General features: G+C 45.3%; 1 protein-coding gene across 4 annotated transcripts in view; it reads right to left on the bottom strand.

Moving 5' to 3' along the window:
- The window catches only part of TBC1D30 (TBC1 domain family member 30), a 43691-nt gene extending 25470 nt beyond the window's left edge, over nucleotides 1-18221 (bottom strand). For 2 of the 4 annotated variants that reach the window (XM_028746026.2, XM_028746027.2), the window contains exons 1-2: nucleotides 3281-3746; nucleotides 306-367 (exon numbers count right to left, since the gene is read on the bottom strand). In XM_028746026.2, the coding sequence (XP_028601859.2) occupies nucleotides 306-367; nucleotides 3281-3452 (234 nt within the window). In that variant the 5' untranslated portion in view covers nucleotides 3453-3746. Of the gene's footprint in view, nucleotides 1-305; nucleotides 368-3280; nucleotides 3747-12818; nucleotides 12984-17765 lie in introns of those variants that run through there. The other 2 variants (XM_028746025.2, XM_028746024.2) reach the window with 2 other exon arrangements.
- Between the last annotated feature and the right edge of the window lie 3223 nt (nucleotides 18222-21444).

The following is a 21444-nucleotide window of genomic DNA, read 5'->3' as shown; positions in this document are numbered from 1 at the left end:
AAAACTAATCTGCTGCTTAATTAGTCATTCATATTCTAGAAACTACAAAAATAAAAATAATGCAATGGACTTTAATCCTTTTAGCTTCTTAGCTGTATAGAACGATCTGCTGTCACAGAAAAGGACACTGTTGAGGTATCAGAACACCACAAGTAACAAGCACATTTGAAATGGAAGTGATTACTGTATAGGTTCATTTGGATAACACTCCCACTTCACAGGCCAGTGCAGATTTTAAATAAATATTTGTCCATGCATTCAGAAGACCTTTTGCCACTTATAGATGAATAAAAATAATAAATTACCTGCTGAAAGCCATTCTGACCTAAAGATGGCTCAAGTGTAAATTTCAACTTGGTGTCAACTCCTATGCAGTAAAATAAAAAAACAAAGAAACCAATTACTAAAATATTGGTTTAGGGATTAAAGAAGAAAATTATCAGATAATTGTGACATGTGAATGTCCCCAAATATCTAAATCAACGTATGGTAATGATACAATTTTCCACATACAAAACTGGGTATTTACTCTGCGTCAGAGACAACTCTAGAGAATAGGTAAAAACACATTAGGCAAAAATGGGTGGGTACAGCACCTACACATGGAGGGAAACACCTTGGGTTCAACAGAGCTTTCCTCCCCCACCCCCAGCCCCACTTTGCCAGTACCCTAGGACAGTTCGGCAATCAAGATGTCTGTGTTTAGCTCCCTTATTCACAGGAGCTAATGAAACTTGACAGAGCAGAAGGGAGGGCTGGATAGGAAGGTGAGAAGACTAAGAGCCACAGCTCTGAAGCATAGCATCGGCTTTGCATGCAGAAGGTACCAGGTTCAATCTGCAGCCTTCTCCAAGTAGTGCCATTAAAAAAAATCCAAATTTCATAAAACAAAGTAGATATTTAGATACTCATTTTCATCCATATCAGCCATGTATAGTGCAATTCCATACACATTACTCAAAAGAAACTTTCATCAAGTTCAACGGAGCTTACTCCATTAAGTGGATATAAAACTGCACCCGTAGCTTTTTAAAAATGGGGAGACATATAATTAGGATAATTAAACTTTGAAAAATCTCACAAATACCTTTCGTAATCTACATTTACAATACTGACATCCAAAGAAATTTCCGACCTTTCATAATTAGCTTTCCTTTTGTATTCAGTTGTAGCCAAAATATAATTAACAAATTAGCTACATATTTAATCAATATCCATTTCCAAGGAATCATACGGATCATAGTGAATTGTTTCATGCCCTTTCTTCATTGAAGTCTGATTTGTAAAACTCGCCTTAAGGACAATAGGCCATCTGCTTTTATGCAGCCCTTGTGCAAGAAGAAACCAGTTTCATGCACAAGCTGTGCACTTCTTTTCTTTTTTTAAGAATAGCTGTGTAATATGTACAGTCATACCTCGGGTTGAAGTAGCTTTGGGATAAGTATTTTCGGATTGTGCGCTGCGGCGACCCAGAAGTAACGGAGCGTGTTACTTCCGGGTTTCGCCGCTCACGCATGCGCAGATGGTCAAAATGACATCACGTGCATGAGCAGAAGCGTCGGATCGCGACCCACGCATGCGCAGATGCGGGTTGCATTCGTTTCTGGATGCAAACGGGGCTCCGGAACAGATCCCGTTCGCATCCAGAGGTACCACAGTACATACATTATAAAGGGCTCTTTCCCCACATGGTAGAGTGCTGCTGTCCAAAGCTAAGGTGCTGAAATGTCATCTGATGTTATAACAACAAACTCATGACACCTTAGACACGGAGAAATATAAAAAGACTGCAACTTTTGGAGATACTGGCTTTGCTTCTGTTACAAGACAATTACTAGGAAATGAAAGGGTGGCCAGACACGACAACTTCTCAAATCAATCACACAACCATTCCTTCTAAATTTCAAACAACCATATTGAACTAGGAACAAAATAGTGTTACACACACCAACTACTTCAATATAATATAACCAAAGGAACCCTGAAGCGTTAGCAGTCTTTCCAATATAAGCCCTACAGGTGAGGTCATCACTACTAGGGAATTTGTTTGCATTTGATGCAAGGTTGTTGACGCATCTGCATCAAGCTCCTTGTACCCTCCACAAACGTGTCTTCGCTTCAGCCAGGCAACAAAGCTGGGTATGTCTGAATACTGAGATTTAAATTTCCAAGAAGAATTAAATCGCTGCTTTCAGCAGCCCTGCCCTGACTGCAATGCTTCCAAGCACCTGGATAGCTCAGTTGGTTAGAGCAGGCTGCTGATAATGCCAAGGTTGCAGGTTCAATCCCAGTATGGGACAGCTGCCTATTCCTGCATTTCAGGAGGTTCGACTAGAAGATCCTCAGGGTCTCTTCCAACTCTACAATTCTGTGATTCTATATAAATATACACACGAGAGAGAGAGGATTAGTCTTCTTCTACCTGTCGGTATTGGATACCTCTCAGATACCTCCCGAGGTTGCCTATACTCCCCATTCTAGTTATTTCTCCATACCCTAAAGAACCACAGATGGCAGGGCATCAGGGCACTTCTCCCTCAGCTATTCTTCTGCATCGCCATAGGCCTGGTCTTCAAAGTGCAGGATAGGTACTCTAGGCACAAACCTAAGAATTGCCTCCAGAACAAAGACACTGTGCTAAAGAGTCACGTGTGCTGGAGGAGTCAGGTGGAAAAACAGATGGAGCGAAGGGACGCTCTACCCTTCAACCAACCCGACGTCCTGGCTCCCAGGACGTTCACAGGGGACATCTCTGGGCTGGACGGCTCTACACCATCCTTGCGAGATGCCCCGACGAGATCCCCTACTAGGGGCTCGGAATCGGTGGGCTGCCTCGCAGCTCCAGAGGCGCAGTTTCCCTCTGGCCCTGTCGGCCAATGCCAGGCCCGGAGGAGCTCTCCTCGAGCCGCAGCCATCCGCGCTCCCCGCCCAAGGCGGCGCCAGAGCCTCGAGGGGACGGCGGCGCTCCGGGGCCTCCCCAGCCAGCCCGAAAGCCCATTGCCCCGGGCGGAGGGCGCGCTTCCTACCCGAGGGCTCCATCTGCGCCCCTCCGGCGTCTCTGGGGAGCGTCTGGAAGGAGCATCTCCTCGCACGCAGCTCCCTGTCGCCAGCGGCCGCCCCCACCTTCCCCCCAGCAGCTTAAGCGATTAAAGCCTGCCCGGGTTAAGCCCGGCTCAAAGGCCTCGCCACATGCCCTCCTCCCCGCGGCGGCCGCTTTTTCAAAGAAAGGCGGGAAAAGCGAGGGCCTCCAGGGCGCGCCAAACCAGCAGGCAGCCCTTACCCGGCTCCAAGGTGCAGAGGAGACGAGGCGCGGTGCGCGAGATGCAGCTGCGCTTCTTCAGGACGTTGCTGAGGATGGTGCCCACCCCGCCGCCGCCGCCCCCGCCGGTGCTCTGGCGCTTGAGGCAGCGTCCCCCCCGGCGCAGCGAGCTCGCCAGCCTGTCCTGCCTCATGGCTGACCCCGGGCCGCAGACCAAGCCTCCGCCGCGCTCGCCTCAGCTCAGCAGCCGGCGGGGCTGCAGGTGCAGCGCGCGGCTTTCCCAGCCGGTGACGCAATGCTCGGGCCTGCCGGGCTCCGGGCGCCCGGGGGAGAGCCTTAAACGCGCCAGGCGGCGAGCAGGGCCAGGCGTGGGGGAGGCATGATGGCGGGGGCGGAGGAGGAGGAGGGCGCCGCGGGGGCGAGAGGCGGCCGGCGCGCTTCCCTCCCGGCTGGAGGGGGCATCTGCAGTGCAGAGAAGGCAAAGGCGAGGCGAGGGAGAAGGGAGAGGAGGGAGAGAAAGGGCTGCTCCCGCCCACAAGCGCAGCAGCAGCAGCATCACGGGCGCGGGGGGGGGGGCGAGCCGGGCGGCGGTTCCTCCTCCGGCACCGCCTGCTAGGAAGCAGCTCGGGTTAAAAATAAACGCGAGTCGACAGGGATGCCAGCAGCATCTATAGAGCGTCTTTTAAAATATATATATAAAAAGCTGACGACGACACTAAGGCAGGCTGCAATCCGCCCGGTTTGCACAGCCTGTCCTGAGGGAGCTGCAGAAGAGTGGTGGGCATCTGCTTAAGCACGCACAGCAACAACAAGGAGTGCCAACTTGAATAAATATGGGCAGGGGAGCAGGGGAGCCCTGACCCACATAATCAGGAGCCCCCCCCCCAACTAATGAGCATTGCCATTCAAATGGTGTGCATTGGCTCCTATGACAACGTGTCTCTCCCATTGTTGATTAAGATGAGCTTTTCTTTGCAGCATCCTTAAAAACATTGAAATGGGGGGGGGGGCGCTTCCAGTTTAGGTTTCAGTCTAATTGCTAAACATAAGGCGGCTTGTGTTACCCCCTTTGCACAGGAGGCACCATATGTGCCACAATGGGATGGAATATGTTATAGCAGAATCATAGAATCATAGAGTTGGAAGAGACCACAAGGGCCATCGAGTCCAACCCCCTGCCAAGCAGGAAACACCATCAGAGCACTCCTGACATATGGTTGTCAAGCCTCTGCTTAAAGACCTCCAAAGACGGAGACTCCACCACACTCCTTGGCAGCAAATTCCACTGTCGAACAGCTCTTACTGTCAGGAAGTTCTTCCTAATGTTTAGGTGGAATCTTCTTTCTTGTAGTTTGGATCCATTGCTCCATGTCCGCTTCTCTGGAGCAGCAGAAAACAACCTTTCTCCCTCCTCTATGTGACAGAAGACGCTTTGCACGTATTATATGCCAACGAAATCTATAGAAAAGAGAAATTCAAAGTTCCCAGGGCCTTTCCATCTGCACCTCCCCCTCTTTTCCCTCTTTCAAGAGTCCATCCTCTCTGCTAGTGAACACTATCGGCATCTATTTTCAATATTAAATTATATCTGCGGCAGTAACGTGTAATAACAAGGAATGTCGGACACATTCAAGAGTCACTTTAAGGTCAAGACTTCTGCCAGAGCTGAAGCAGGAAACCTTGGGCTGCACTGCATACCCACCTCACTGTTTGATATGCATAGGTACATTATTTTCCTTTCAGAAACAATACAAAGCTCAGCGCAGTTGGATTTACCAAGGACCAGAGGGATTTGCACCATAAAGAACTTGCAACATTCCTGCTTCGCAGCAGCCTGACAACTCTTTGCACAGAACTGGAAAAGTCTGGCCCATCTACACCTCACAGTGGAGGAAAAAGGTATGGACAATAGCCCTGATATGTTGATTAAACATATAAATGCATTAGATAACACCCAGGACTCAGGCAATTTTACTGAAATATGGCATCCATTTATATCATTTTCTATTGATAACCCAGAAACCTGGCATACATATGCCTATGCCTGGAGAAATGTTTTTCCTTAACAAGGATGTTGATTGGAAAAGGAGGGGGAGAAGAGGAAGGGAGGAAATAACCCCCCCACACCATTTATTATTGCTTTGTACCAAACTGAATAAAAATATAAAGCTTCGTGAAAGTTTAATTTCTTCAATCTAGTATAGCTCGCTGGAGCAAATTCACACAGCTTACATCGAGTTTTTCCTGGAATATGTGCCGCTGGTATTGTAAAGGTAAAGGTAAAGGTACCCCTGACCATTAGAGGGCCAGTCGTGACTGACTCTGGGGTTGCTCGCTCATCTTGCTCTATAGGCCGAGGAAGCCGGCGTTTGTCCGCAGACAGCTTCCGAGTCATGTGGCCAGCATGACTAAGCCACTTCTGGTGAACCAGAGCAGCACACGGAAACGCCGTTTACCTTCCCGCCGGAGTGGTCCCTATTTATCTACTTGCACTTTGACATGCTTTCAAACTGCTAGGTTGGCAGGAGCAGGGACCGAGCAACGGGAGCTCACCCTGTCGCGGGGATTCGAACCGCTGACCTTCTGATCCGCAAATCCTAGGCTCTGTGGTTTATGCACTCCTTAATGTGGATTCAGAAAACCACATGAGATGGTGGTTGACATGGTGAATCAACAACTCCAAGGTGAACTTCTGGTGTGGCCATCACACCACATACATACATAATAAAAGTGTGTTCCAGATCTGAAAAAGTTTGAAGATAAATGTTCTATTGCTTGGTAAGTCATTATCTGTCATGGGTGCAGGGGGGCAAGAACATTCAAATGAATCACCACCACATCTTACGGTGCCTGTAGCTACCTATCCGAATCCATCATAGCCTCTCTTCTGTGCAGTGTACTGACACTGAACAATTTGCACACCCTGGTTCAAAACATTTTTTTTTCATTATAACCATCGTAAGCTGCAGAATGCCAGACTGGATCTGTCAGTCATATCAAGGTGATACTCCTAACCTGAAAAGAGCAACACAATTCATTTCAACCTTTCAACAACAACAACAAAAGAGACTGGCTAATTGCTACGTTTTCTAACAGGGTTTAGCTAGGCTCTTTCAAACAGAAATGTAGCGGGTGCTTTTTGTTGTATTAACACAACTGCTCCCTATTCCTCAGCGACAGCAAGTATTTGTTTTTCTTGTTCAGGATAGTCAATTCATTACCGGTGGTAAAAAGCAGGTGTAGTAATTAAGTACAGCAAACGGTTGCCCTTTTTTGTCCTACATACACAAAGAACACATATGCACCAAAGAGCACCAAGGCAGCTTTATTCTCTGGCACAACACTTTCTGCAAGCCTGTAAAATAAATGAGTAACTAAGCTTCCCAGTGCAAGATGTTTATGATGCTATCATATTGTATGAGATAAATAAAAGGTCCTATCACACCAAGTTGAACAATAAATCAACTGTACACATAATAATATGTACATAGAATATAGTTAATTGTGGCTTTTGTTTTGACTGGGATTGTTCCTTGAAAAGCCACCCATTGCTATTCATATGTAAGCGCGTTGTTAATTTTTATTACAAAGGCTATATATTCTTCTGATAAGAGGATGACCAAAACTCAAGTATAAATGATTGCTTTCTTTTACATGTTTTTATACAGAAGTCTTTGAACCAGCCTCAAACTGTACAAAATAAAAAAGAAATTGCTATCATAGCCACCCATTAAAAGTACTGGAAATGGCTTTCAGAAAAATATGTCATTGATTAAAAGTAGCCTCAAAACATACACTGAAGATATTCAGATAATAAATATAGCCAGCAGGTCTCCCCCACCTTTCCAGATTTATATATAAATTTCCATCAAACCTAAAGATATGTTTGGTTTACTGGGCCCAGCATCAGAGCCCCTAATCAAATTAAATGTTCTAGAGTCCACATTGGCCTATTTATAAGATTTTTATACTGCTCTCCCAAAGCAGCCCAGGGCAGCAAACAAGAGCAAAAGACTATGAACGTAAGCTTGTTAGGGCAAGGAAAGGGATAGGATAATTCTAAGTTTCTTTAGAAGTGCTGGTGGGCATATGGTCTCAGAGTATGGTCTGAAGGTGCACAAAGCCACCATCTTGCTGAAGCTAAGCCGCCATTTGGATCTAGTCAGTAGCTGGGGTGAGTAGCCTCTAGGGAACCACACCTTTGCCACCTCAAGTGTTGATGATGAAGGAAAGGCAGGATATAAAATGTGAGGGGGGGATATCATTTTTAAGCCCCCTTTCTGCTTCCAGGTGTGACGATTTCTAAGCACAGCACAACATTAGTCCCTGCAGAAGTTGGCTATTAATCATGCGCCTCTCATATGCTTCTCTCACTCTGCTCTCCACAAACAAAATGCCCATCTACACAGGATGGGTGCCATGTAGACACCACTTAAATTGCTCCTTGCAACAGTGTAAAGAGTCAAAACTTTGTGTAAGCTATGGCGCATGAACAGCTCACCGTGCGTACAGCAGTGAAAAGCTTGTTCTACACAACAGCAATCATAACACGTAAACTAGGCCTAAGAATTACTTGTTGACCAGCAGTCGTTTGGACAGTTTACTTCTCAAGTTGTATGCACCACTCTTGGGTGTGTACCCTGAATAGTGCTCTGTTACCCTGAAACCCAGGAACTTAGGTTAGTTAAAGGAAATGTATTTTGGCTAGCTTTCAAAAGCTATTCTAAGCAATTAGATCCAGGTTGCTTTCAGGAAAACTACTCAACAGAGGCAGGGAAGGAGCATGGTATGCGGGAGGGCAGGGAGAAATCATCTCTATTTCCACATATCCTATTTGCAAACTGTTTTAACACATTATCTGCAGAGTATGCAATGCATTATTAATCCCACCTTTGAAAGATTCCCTCCCCCCTCTTCCCTAAATATAATTATTTGCTTAACAGCTCATATAAAACTGCACTTTAGCATGCTATTGACTAGCGTAATCAGTCCAGACAGCTATGTCAGATGCAATAAAGGTTTACTATCCAAGTCTAATAAACGAAACAGTGTTATGTGCTGTCCATGAAAAAGATATAATGAGATCTAATATAAGAACTGTGCAAGTTGCTTTCCATCTCTGCAAAGTACATTTCATGTCCTTAGTGCTGAAAATCAAAGTTTAAGGAATTGTAGCAACTTATGGGCCAACAATGGCATGCCGGTCAGAGGTTCCCCACATCTGGAGTATGGCGTACAGGACTGTAACGGCTGGGGAGGATGACAGAAAATGGGGTTGGTTGCCTTGCAGAAATGGAAGTGCTTTCTACTATCACAGCGTGCAGTTCATGGATACATTTGTGTGGCTGATCATGCCTGCTTTGGTCACCATCGCTGACAGATTCTTGCCCCTGGAGAATTTGTCAAGAGGAAATGCAGCTCTATGGTTGAAACAGCTATTGGGCTTGATGGGAGGAAATAGGTTGTTCCCCCAGCCTTATTGTGAGAGGAGGGCATTTTCCTGACCTGGGGTAGAGGATTAGCCCTTCCCTCTCCAATTATGACCTCTCTGCCCAGAAATTCCCCTGTGAACCACAATTAGGTATGAAAATAGCCTTTTATCAGAGCTTAAGAGTTTTTGATGATTAAGTGGCATATTCATATTGTTAAATAAAATAAATAAAAATATATTTTGTCTCCAAAGCCCTGCCTCGTATCAAGGAAATACAGCAATACTGCAACTTTATCGCAGGAGGCAAAAACTATCATAGCAAAATTGTTCCAGTTCAAACAGAACAGATTGTCTAATTCCTAGCAGTCTTGGTGCCGTCATGTCTAAAAATACACACTTCGTGCTGCATTTTTTAATTAATGCATTTGATCCACCAGTCTTTCAAATATTTTTCTTCCCATTTAGGTCATGCTGTGAACGATGGAGACTGTGACATGAACTGAGTACGAGTTACAGAATTTGTGTAGGAGGGGTAGGAATCTTCGTTTCGCCCACACACAAAGAACGCATAACCAAATTTGTGAAAAGAAAGCTACTGTCTCCAATTTAATGTTCAAGCTGTTGGGTGGCAAGTCATAAAAGCCAGCTACTGTAAGTAATATGCAAGCAACAGGAGATGTTTGAACCACTGGATCTACTTCAAAGGCGAGGGAAGGAGCCAAAGAAAGCATAATTAGTTTTTCATACAAACTGCTTGCGAATTTTAAATGATGGAATGGGTCAGGAAAGGGAGAGCTAGCGTTCAAAACAAAACATCCAAGCCCTCTTGCACATCCAGCCAAGAATACTATACTAGCTCTCTGGGTTCTAGCCAGACTTTATAACTCCAGTTTCAAGGTTAAGGTCACATTGTCCAAGGTACTGCTTTGTCAACCTCTTCGGCACCGGCACAGAAATCCCTTGAACAAGGGGCTAGCAAACCTGTTCAGTACAGTGACACTGAAGGCCTGCCAAAAGGTCATGACCGGCTTGCATATAATGTCCATAACTGACTCGCTCCACAAATCATTAACAAATACACCAGAGACCAAGTATACCGGGTGGCCATTTTGTACCTATTGCACAATGTCACACTATCAGGGTCTCTTCTGCTCAAATAGAGAAAGGTTTCTCTCCGCCTTGGAAAGTACATTGCTACTCATATTAAGAGCTGGGAAACATTTCATCAGTCTTGTTAATATTGTTGACCAGCTCATCTTCACTGTCACTCCTTCAGTCTTCTAGTATAGGGATGGAAGCCGCAGGCTCAGGGGCAAAATGCAGCCCTCTAGACTAGAAATGGATGAATCTCTACAATTCTGCAGAAACCCCCAACTTTTGCATGGGTGGAAGGTAGCCCACTGTACAAAAGTTAAGAGTTGCATCAGCCGCTCCACCCTTTCCTCCAGCCCACTACCACCACCACTGGTTGACCTGATGGAATCTAGCTCTCAGACTGAAAACACCTGCCCATCAAGCTGTCATCAGCCAGTTAAATGAAACCTGTGGTTGCCAGTCCTAAGAGGTCTCAGAACCCAATAGTATCACAATAGTGGAAGCAGGTGGACTTAGGGGTCAGGCTATGCCGTGGTAGTTGTTACTGATGCCATGAGGCTATTTGCTTCTGTGAGATCCTGGGATAAAGCAGCCTCAGTGGCTTCCGGCTTATGGACAAACGAGAGAAGACACAGAAGTCCCACTGATATTTCTGCAGATCCCTGGGTATAGCAGCCTAGCAGAAGCAGTTTCTCCTCATCCTTACTGCCATAGGAATACAGAAGGATAGAGCGAACACAGCTGCCACAAGCTTCAAAGCCCCAGCAGCAGCATTTCACAGTGTCTTTATTATATGGAGAAAAGGCAGACCCATGGAACAAGTGGGCTTGCTTCCCTTGACCCAACAGTGCATGTGTGCATTGCGCAACAGTGCATGGTGTGTTAACTTAGCTACCAGAACCACCTTCCCATAAAACATTTCCTGAGTGGGAGAGAATGTTGCACGTGATTCTAAGCAACTACTTTACTCGGATGTAGAAAACTTCGTCTGGCTCTCCACTCAGAGAGACAGAACATGAAGATGCATACATCAAAACAAGACAAGTCCCTTGTAGCACTTTTATATATATATATATATTTAATGCATGCACGTAAAAGCTCATTTTAGTGCAGTGTTCATGCCATTTCATTTACTGTACCTGAATATAACAAACTGCCATGCTGCATGTTAATAAAAAAAAAGATACAAGACAAAAAAAAGTTAGCTTTAGAAAAATTTTGAAGAACAACCTGTGATACATTTTATACACAATACCACTCAATTAAAACATGTAAAAGGGCTAATTAAGTGTGCATACTAGCTGTGGCTCCCAGTGGCAATCCCTCCTTCCCTAAACTGCCACTACAGGAGTTTCTGAAGAACCATTTTGCTATGAAGGAAACAGAGAAGCAAAAGAACGTCCTCCTTTTGTCTTTTCTGCCTTACTGTAACACGTCTGAGGTTTACTGATCTTCTGTAAACTGCTTTGTGAGGCCCACCAAATGGTACGTGAATTCATAAGACAAATGCACAGGAGGTTTTGCATTTTCAGTTTTTATAAGGGAATTGTGTAATTGAGGTCAGATGGTTGTACTTCAGGCCTTTTAAAGTTGGGTGCCGTATGTCTGAAACTCTCAGAACTATGTGTGGGCACAATCTAAAGGTAAAGGTACCCCTGCCCGTACGGGCCAGTCTTGCCAGACTCTGGGGTTGTGCGCTCATCTCACTCTATAGGCCGGGAGCCAGCGCTGTCCGCAGACACTTCCGGGTCACGTGGCCAGCGTGACAAGCTGCATCTGGCGAGCCAGCGCAGCACACGGAACGCTGTTTACCTTCCCGCTGGTAAGCGGTCCCTATTTATCTACTTGCACCCGAGGGTGCTTTCGAACTGCTAGGTTGGCAGGCGCTGGGACCGAGCAACGGGAGCGCGCCCCGCCGCGGGGATTCGAACCGCCGACCATGCGATCGGCAAGTCCTAGGCGCTGAGGCTTTTACCCACAGCGCCACCCGCGTCCCTGGGCACAATCTACGTAGCCACAATTAAATCATTTCTGTCCTGCTGATTTTGAAGCACAGCCTGAACTCTTTGCCCGCATGTCACTGGGACAAAGAAAGGTTCACCATTACTGAATTTCACCTTATACATGAAATTCATTTTATGACTGGACTGTGTCTCCTTTAAATGCATACCTCCTTCTTTTTTTTTTTGGACACCAAAGCTAATATTTTTCTTTCCTAGGCTATTAATGTTAAAAACTTTAAAAGGCCCGTGCAAATATTGGTATTGCTGAATTTGTTGTTTTATATAGTTGGTTTACATTCTTTTATCATTCATGGTTTTTCTATTATGGCACAAGCTGTCTTGAGAATTATATCTTGAAAGGGAGGGCCAAAATGTCTTTTAAAAAAATAAAACTACTCCTTGGGTAGCCCAATCGCCTTCTAAATCCAGCCCACAGACAGTCCAGGAATCAGAGTGTTTTTACATGAGTAGAATGTGTCCTTTTATTTAAAATGCATCTCTGGGTTATTTGTGAGGCATAGGAATTCATTTGTTCCCCCCCCCCAAAAAAATATATAGTCCATCCCACCACATGGTCTGAGGTACGGTGGACCAGCCCCCTGCTGAAAAAAATTGCTGACCTCTGTACTCCTATGCATGTTAACTTGGAAGCATGTCTCATTAAGTTCAGTGGGTTTACTTCCTAGTAAGTATGGTTTGGATGCAGACCTAAGAAGTCCTCAAGTATAAGAATCTGACCTAAATTTTAAAATTCCTTTTTAAAAGCTGAAAATGAAAAAAACTCCTGTTCAAGTATTGGTTCCTTTATAAACAATACACTACAGAGCCTGCAAAAACAAATAGAAGAAAAAGTTCATCTCAGAACAGCACTTGCCTGTCTCCTTCCCTTACATATTTGTTTATAGAAACCAAAAATATTTTTTTCCTGTGCTAAACAGCATTTTCAAAATACTAGAACAGTAAAATGGCATTTCAAAATAAACTTACAGAGCGCCTAGATGACAACACACAAACACACAAGGGTACTTACGCCGTTTCTGGGAAACTGCTTGCAAACAGGCTGTTACAATATCACAGTTCTTCTGCACTTTGTGCAAAAGCCTGTCCTTTTGTTTCAGAAGGCGAAGCAATTTTGCTGACTGAACACAAATTCTGTAATTCAGCTCGCGTATTATGGTTGTCAACTCATTGGTATCTGTCAACAAACAGAGAATAGAATTAGCCTGCTGAGTGAAACCTGTGACTTGAGAACACATTTTTCCCTATGGAAAGCACCAGGGGTTTCGCCCCTAAAGGTTCTTATCCTGTAAACTGGGGGTGGAAAGTCAGTGGCCCTTTTTGGAGTCAAATTCTCATCAGCCTCAGCCTGTGCGCCAATTATCAGGGAAGATGGCTGCTGGAGTCCAGCAATAACAGGAGGCGTGAAAATCCCCTCACCACTGCTATAAATGTATATTCTTGGGGAAATTCCCTGCCACACTCAAAGAGTTCATGTTGTGTTACACCTTAAGAAGTTTACAGTAAATGATGGATAACAAGTTATTTATTATTAGGTCAATACTTTGCTCAAGACTACTCCCAAGGTAATATATATAGAAGTAAATCCACAAATTAGAGCAATAGAAATCAGTAAAATAATGGAATTATTATGAAACAATAATCACAACCGCTTGAGAATTTTGTCTGCAGTTTTATATACCCATAAACCTGAGGACATGTTTTCCAAATTATTACCATTATTCTACTAAATTGTTCAGGCTCCTTAGTATACTATAAGTATCTCCTTCAGAAGGATTTAGCTATTGGCAAAATTTGACCGAAGTAAGCCAGTTTGGTGTAGCAGTTACAGTGTTAATTAAGACCTGGGAGACCAAAATTCAAATCCCCACTCAGCCATGAAGCTCACCTTGGGACAGTCATTCACTCTCAGTCTAAACTACCTCACAGGGTTGTTGTGAGTATTAAATTGGGAGGAAGAAGAACCATGTAAATCACACTGAGCTCCTTAGGGGAAAGATGGGCTATAAATGTAATACATACATACATATTTCATTTCCTATTCTTTCCCCATGGCAAGTTCATTTGGCATCATAAGGACTTTGTAAAAAGCCCATACTGTATTTTTCATTAGCTGCAAATATTTAACATATATGGTTTGCTGGTAACTTAGCTTCTTAGATTGTTTAGAGATCTTTGAACATAAATTCACCTGCAAAGAAAATTGTAATCTTTAAAACAGCAATTTTATTTACATAGCATGCACCCTCTAGTGGGCAAAAGGAGGTAAAAGAAATCAGCATTTAAGTTAACAGCTGCTTGCCTTTCGTGAAATTAGCTAAAACAAATAAAGAAGGTTATATCTGTAATCAGTAACAGTGGACAACCCTTAACCCCTTGAGAAAGAACGCAGCAGAGAAAAGGGAGAACGGCATTCAACAGGGGTGTTATCTGCATGCAGAACGTAGGAACTGTATTGTGATGTTAACAGACATTGTATTATGGACCTCAGTGAAATGGCCGTTTAATAATTCAGTACTGGGTTAACTTTCAATGTAATGACAGGGGACTTATTAAAAAGAGTACTTATCCTACACAACTGGTGCTGATGGCCAGAGAAAGAAAACCAGAGGTAGAATTTCAGGTGCTATGGGGAAACTTGATTGAAAACACCCACTGAGAGAATGATCATAATATTTATATAGTGCTTTTTATATTTATATATTTATATAGTGCTTTTTCAGTGTTCAAAGTGTTTCACACAAGCTGTCTAGTTGTAAACTCAATGAGCCTATAAGGTAGGTCACCATTATGCTGCCCATATTGTAAATACAGCAAGCTGAGAGCACAAAGCCACCGAATATTAGAATCCCACTCTTTCCAGCTGAAAAGGCTCCATGAGCAGGTTATGAAAGGTTGATAGATAGACTTACAAATCTAAAAATACAGTACACATCACCAGTAATCAGGACAAAACATCTGTAAGGTAATGACCAACTGCAATCTATTAATTCCTGTTATAGGTATGCACACGCAGGACAAGAAAATAAATATGATTTTAGGAAGCTACTGTCCATAATAAAGCTATTAACAGATCAGAGTAGGCAATACTAGGCTAGAGTGACATATGATCTTACTCAGAGGCAGCATCATATCAGCATATGAGGCAGATTGTCTCTCTACCCAACCCAGTACTGTCCACTGTGACTGGCAGCATCTCTCCAAGGCAATCCTGGTCTCCTGGCCTTGCCACACAGGTATCTTTTAAAAGGCCACATTTTCAGCTTGGACCACTACTATTGAAAGAGTAAAAAGGTAAAGGTAAAGGTAAAGGGACCCCTGACCATTGGGTCCAGTCGTGACCGACTCTGGGGTTGCGGCGCTCATCTCGCTTTATTGGCCGAGGGAGCCGGCATACAGCTTCCGGGTCATGTGGCCAGCATGACTAAGCCGCTTCTGGCGAACCAGAGCAGCGCACGGAAACGCCGTTTACTTTCCTGCCAGAGCGGTACCTATTTATCTACTTGCACTTTGACGTGCTTTCAAACTGCTAGGTTGGCAGGAGCAGGGACAGAGCAACGGGAGCTCACCCCGTCGCGGGGATTCGAACCGCTGACCTTCTGATCGGCAAGCCCTAGGCTCTGTGGTTTAACCCACAGCGCCACCCGTGTCCCTTGTTGAAAGAGTAGCCTTCTTTAAAAAATTGTATGGCTCTCACAGCAATTGAATTTGTAACCTTGGCATTATTAACACCACACAGTATAACTATCTGAGCCAATGAGCAAACGAGCCAGGTTCAGATGTCCCATGGAGACTGTTGGGGGCTCCCAAGCCTTAAATTAGGAATCCTAGTGCAAAGGCCCAAGACAAGCTTGAGCCCTTCTCTCAATCCCTCCCCTCAGAGTGATGGAACGGCCCAACAGAAGCTATGGCTAACTGTCCAAAAACAGTTAGTGCTTCGGGACCAAAGCAAAAGAGATGGTACATCATAACCTCTTACTCAGAACCTAGCCGAATTAGGAAACAATTATGAAAACCATATTGGCCTGTTTAATTGCTGTTGCAGAGGAAACAGGTGTTACCCCTTCCTAGAACTATCTCCTTTAGAGTATTAAAAAGGTAAAGGGACCCCTGACCATTAGGTCCAGTCTGCTGCACTACCGATCCTTACACAAAGCAGAGTTTGCTCTCAAAGTATGGCTTGTTGGGTCACCTTGATTGTTAAAGGTAAAGGGACCCCTGACCATTAGGTCTAGTCGTGGCTGGCTCTGGGGTTGCGGTGCTCATCTCGCTTTACAGTATTGGCCGAGGGAGCCAGCATACAGCTTCTGGGTCATGTGGCCAGCATAACTAAGCCGCTTCCGGCGAACCAGAGCAGCGCACGGAAACACTGTTTACCTTCCCACTGGAGCGGTACCTATTTACCTACTTGCACTTTGACATAGCTTTCGAACTGCTAGGTTGGCAGGAGCAGGGACCGAGCAACAGGAGCTAACCCCATCGCGGGGATTCGAACTGCCGACCTTCTGATCAGCAAGTCCTAGGCTCTGTGGTTTAACCCACAGCGCCACCCGCATCCCTTTTTTCAGAGTATTAGGCATAAATTTGTATTAGCAATCTCTGTAAACTGTTTTAGCGCATTAGCTTCTCTAGCTGAACAAAAGCGCCAAGTTTGTTGCTGATTAAGTATAGATCTACTTTGCCCTGCTGAAAAACAGAAGCTGGGAATCTTCCTTAGGGAGCTTATGTGGGACTATAAGAGGTATAAACAGAGAAGGTGAGGGTATGAGATGACAGAGAAACAGAGACATATGTAAGCTGTTGAGGTAAGAAAAAATGTGATGATATACACCTAGTATTAACATCTAAACGCCTAAGATGAACACAAAGAGCTATAAAAGTTTCAGTTTAACAACCCATGCCAAAATTGCAAGCAAGGATGTCATAGCCATTTACAGTCAAGGCGTAAGATCATCCTTGCTGGTAAATATTTACTTAACATCAGTATTCAGGACATTAAGAAAAGCAATTGATAGGTTGATTCCTCCCTGTTCTTTTTTGACTAAGACTTCCCTTATTTTGCTTTCTTCATCATCCATGGCTATTCTGTGGTCATCCTTGATTGAATGTACTGTACAGTAGCTAAAGTGGCTGCAGCGCAAATTTAGGTCCCAGTTTTAGTATACAACAACAGCATAACTTCAGCAAGACTTGGAAAAGGCAGCAGGAAACATGAGCTGGGAGTATCCTTTTCCGCTAACAATCTGTCATAAACCTGCATGGAAGGTAAGTTTGTGAAATGTGCACCCACTAGTGTTGTTTTTAGGGGGAAGCAAACATGACAAAGGGCTCCAAAAGAATGATGAGTAAGGAAAAGAAGAAAGAAGATTGTTTGCTTAGCTGAAAGTAAACAGGATTTTAAAAACCGGGCCATGGAAGCAGATGTGAGACACAGTCTGAAAAATCCTAAGGACAAATAGGAAGAGAGGGAAGTCTTGAGCAGCAAAGTTGAAGAAGAGGGATGCGGATGAATGCAACAGGTGCACACTCAGAGCCCAGTATATCTTAATCAAGGCTTTTTTTCAACTGGAGTTGACAGGAGCTCCGGCACCTTTCAGGTGGGCGCCACTGCCATTCCAGGAGAACAAGGGAGAAGATCGTGCTGAGCACCTGCACCTCTTTTTCTAGAAAAATGGCACTGCTTGGAATATGTGAGTAACAAAGTCATCCTGCAAGGACAACTTTGCCAACTCTTTTCACTTTCCTGGCAGTGAAATAAACAGAAATAAATACAAATAAAAAGAAAGCCGACCGGTGCATTGCAGCATTCCCCGCCCGCACCACGGAGATGCAGAGCAAGACATCTTCACCTGTTGACTTTCTGCCTGCCAGGAGGAAGAAGCAGGAAACTCCTTCTCCGGCGGTGGGAACCTCCCCCCCCCCCCCCAGGGCAGGGTCCATCCTTGCCCGACCCTTTTACCTTTCTGCGCCAGGTACGTCCTCTGGTGCCGCTGGCTGGGCCTTCGCCGCAGCTCCTGCAGGAAGCGGGACTCGGCGCTGCTGCCCCTGCCGCCGGGGAAGGCGTCGGAGCCGGCGGACGCCTCGGTGGAGCTGTCCACGCTGTCGCGATGGCGGGCGCGCCCCACGCTGTACAGCTCGGTCAGGAGGCCGTTCACCAGCGACGAGGCGCGGCTGCGCGACAGTGCCTCCTCGCTTGCCTCCCCTTCTTCTTCCTCCTCCTCCTCCGCCGGGCTGTCCGCGCTGCTGCACACCCTGGCCCGGCCCGGTTGCTCCCCGGGGTCGCCCAGGTCCACCTCGGCGAGCTCCATTCCCTCGCCCAGGCAGGAGCAGCCTCGCTGCGCTGGCTCGCGCCTCTGCCAGGCGACTGAGGGTGGCGCGCGCCCTGTGGCAAATCCCAGGGCCAGAGTTCCGGGTCTGGCCCATTGTCCTCGAGGCGAGGGGGGTGGAGGGAAGAGGAGGGGAAAAAGACACTCTCTTTAGCAAAGGAGGCTTTGCGCAGGTCACATTCGTCGGTGTCCCCTGGAGAATGGAACGCGCCGTCCTGTTGCGCGCTGCGGGTCTGTGGCTTCCAAGCTCCTCCGCGCGGTGCACCTGCCGCCGCCGCCAGCCAATGGGGTCTCCCCAAGTCACCGCTCCGGCGCGAACTTCCCAGAGAAAGAAATGGCTTACGGAGGAAGTGGTCGTCGAGTTTGGTTTTGTCAGTTTAGGGTTCCAGTCCGTTTTTGTGGTTGTGTTTCTTGTTGGGTCGCCAGTGTTGGCATCCCAGCATTCAGGGTCAAAATCCTACCAAGGTGGCTGAAAGTCAGGTTCAAGCACGTGTTTTGAAAGCGCAATAAAGGTTATTTATATATGCCACTACTGTACACTGCGGCCCCTGTTTTGTTAGCCCAAAAATGGAAATCGAGCAAAGAATGGCAACTTAAGCGGATGGAATATGCACAGCTTCCAGACTGCAGACTTAACACAGAATAAGAGAACGAGAACATACGTTTAGAGAAGGTAAGGTAAAGGGTAAAGGGACCCCTGACCATTATGTCCAGTCGTGGCCGACTCTGGGGTTGTGGCACTCATCTTGCTTTATTGGCCAAGGGAGCCGGCGTACAGCTTCTGGGTCATGTGGCCAGCATAACTAAGCTGCTTCTGGCGAACCAGAGCAGCACACAGAAACACTGTTTACCTTCCCGCTGGAGAGGTACCTATTTATCTACTTGCACTGGCATGCTTTCGAACTGCTTGGTTGACAGGAGCAGGGACCAAGCAACAGGAGCTCACCCCGTCGCGGGGATTCGAACCACCGACCTTCTGATTAGCAAGCCCTAGGATCTGTGGTTTTAACCCACAGCACCACCCGCATCCCTTAAAGAAGATAGGAAAACGTTTATTGAATATATGGGGGAAATTGTGTACATCTGAAAACGTTGGCAACATTAAGATAAATTCAACAGTGTAAATAAGTTTTGGTGGATGTAATAATGGAATACTGAATGGTTTAGTTTATGTAAAATATGCAGGGATTTATGTTATGCAAAATGAACCATGGAAAGAGGAGAAGGGGAGTCGTTGATATTTTAAGGTTGTTTAAGTGAATATTCTAAAATGTGAAACAGAAAATTTAATAAAAATTATAGGAAAGAAAGTGCAATAAAGAGTTTGGACTGACTAGGAAAGCATCCGTCCGGATCCTTCCCACAAGATACAGGTGATGACAGGTGGTCGCAGGGAGGTGAGGGGTCCACCTGCAACACAGCTGGAGGTCGTCGTTGCCTGCCTCCATCTTTCTTCTGGAATTTAGAGCAAAGCATAGGAGCCAAATCCAAGGAGCCGAAGTCCCACCCAATAAAATATTTGAGAGGGCTGGGCTCTCCCCCCCCAAGTTTTTGGGCATTGCCATTCAAAGTCTGCGTGTGTGCCTTGTGATCAATTATTTGGGATGGGGCTTACCTGCCCGCTCCCATATTTTATTCAAGTTGGCATCCCTGGAAATATTAGCAAATTAGTACAGCAAAACCCAGGATGATTGTGTTACTGCTCCTTCCTGCTGGTATGAATGGTCATGGTGTTTGTCTCATAGAACTGTCTCAGTTCAAAAGTTAAAAGCTGTCCCATCTAAACAGTATCAGAAAACAGCAGTGGCAAAATTGCCAAAAGTGTGTGTGTGAGAGGCTGCAATCCTAACTCCACTTCCTTGGGAACCCCGTTGAATTGAATAGGACTTAGTTCTGAGTAAATATGGTTAGACTTCTGCTATCACTGTTTATTATTAGTATGCTAACTGACAATAATAGTTCATGTATCTGATGAGTAAGGCTGTCATTCTCAAAAGTTAACAGTGATGCTGAAGTTTCACAAGCACAGCTCCTCCATCACAATGCTGTACTGATTATTATTTTTAAGCTATGCCTGGTGCCTATTGTCCTGCATGACCATTCCCAAAGAATCTTAACTGGTTTCTTTTGGGAGTATGGGCCAGTTATTAAGGCAGATTTCTGCTAAAATGTCCTGCCATCCTTAATTCACATGTGACACTGAAGTTATCTCTTTTGACCTCAGTTCCGTCATCATGGGAGTATTAATAGCCTTCCTTGCCAAGCTGGATGACATACTAATAAACATAGGGAGAGCCCTGCTGGATTAGACAAATGTTTCACCTTGTCCAGGCTAACCAGTTCCTCTGGGATCCCACAAACAGGACCTGAAGGCAACAGCTCTGTTGCTCAGTGCTATCTCTGAACCTGAAGATTCAGTCGTGAGTAAAAACTATTGATTACTTATATGCTATCTAATAAAGATTTGTATTGTATTGATTACCTTATTCTCCATGGATTTGGCGAATACCATTTTAAGTTGGTGGCTATTGGCTTGCCTTGTAGCAACAAATTCCATAAATTATGTACTGTGTTAAAAAGTCTCTCTTTTTTTTTAATCCTGAATCCTCCAATACTGTTTTATTGGGTGGCCCCAAGTTCTGGCATAATAGCAGTGGAGGTGAGCCTTTGACCCAAATTAGACCCATCAAGCCGGTACACTTGGTCTGCGGCATGATTTGGTTCAAACTATGTCCATGTGACCATCATATGACTGCAGCTTGAACTGCAGCATCAAGTTGAAAAGGAAGAACTAAGATCATGTTCTAGGTGTGCTCTTGAGTCTTCCTTTGCAGCCTCTAGCAGAATCCAGTGCTTTTCTGTTGCCACATTCAGAAAGTGCTGAGTTGCAACTGGAAAGGGAGAATCAGGAGCACACTAGGTGTAATGCTGAAGTGTCAAAGTGCCCCATGGAGAACAGGCCAGTTCTGTATTCAGCCTTTTGGCTGGATCTACAGTAGTTTCTGACCCTTGTATTAAAGGGAGAGAAAAATTAGTTTCACCCACTTTCTCCACACAGGTCATAATTTGATAATCCTCTCCTGTGTCACCCCTTCCGGTATGTGTGGCACAATTATTTTGAAGCAAGTCCTACCATATCCAAAGTAAGCAATGTCTAGAGCTCCCTCCCTAGAAAATGTGTTTAGGATAACAGCCTGTCTCACCTTGGCAGCCTCCCAAATCTTATTTTGGTGCTGACTCTTCAGGCAGCAGAGGGCGCCTCAACATCTTCAGACAACTTCACTTCAACCACAGCCAGCACTGCACATTTTA

Source organism: Podarcis muralis, chromosome 10 (genome assembly GCF_964188315.1).
Source record: "Podarcis muralis chromosome 10, rPodMur119.hap1.1, whole genome shotgun sequence".
Classification (NCBI taxonomy): domain Eukaryota; kingdom Metazoa; phylum Chordata; class Lepidosauria; order Squamata; family Lacertidae; genus Podarcis; species Podarcis muralis.
This window is presented reverse-complemented; position numbering and strand designations above follow the sequence as displayed.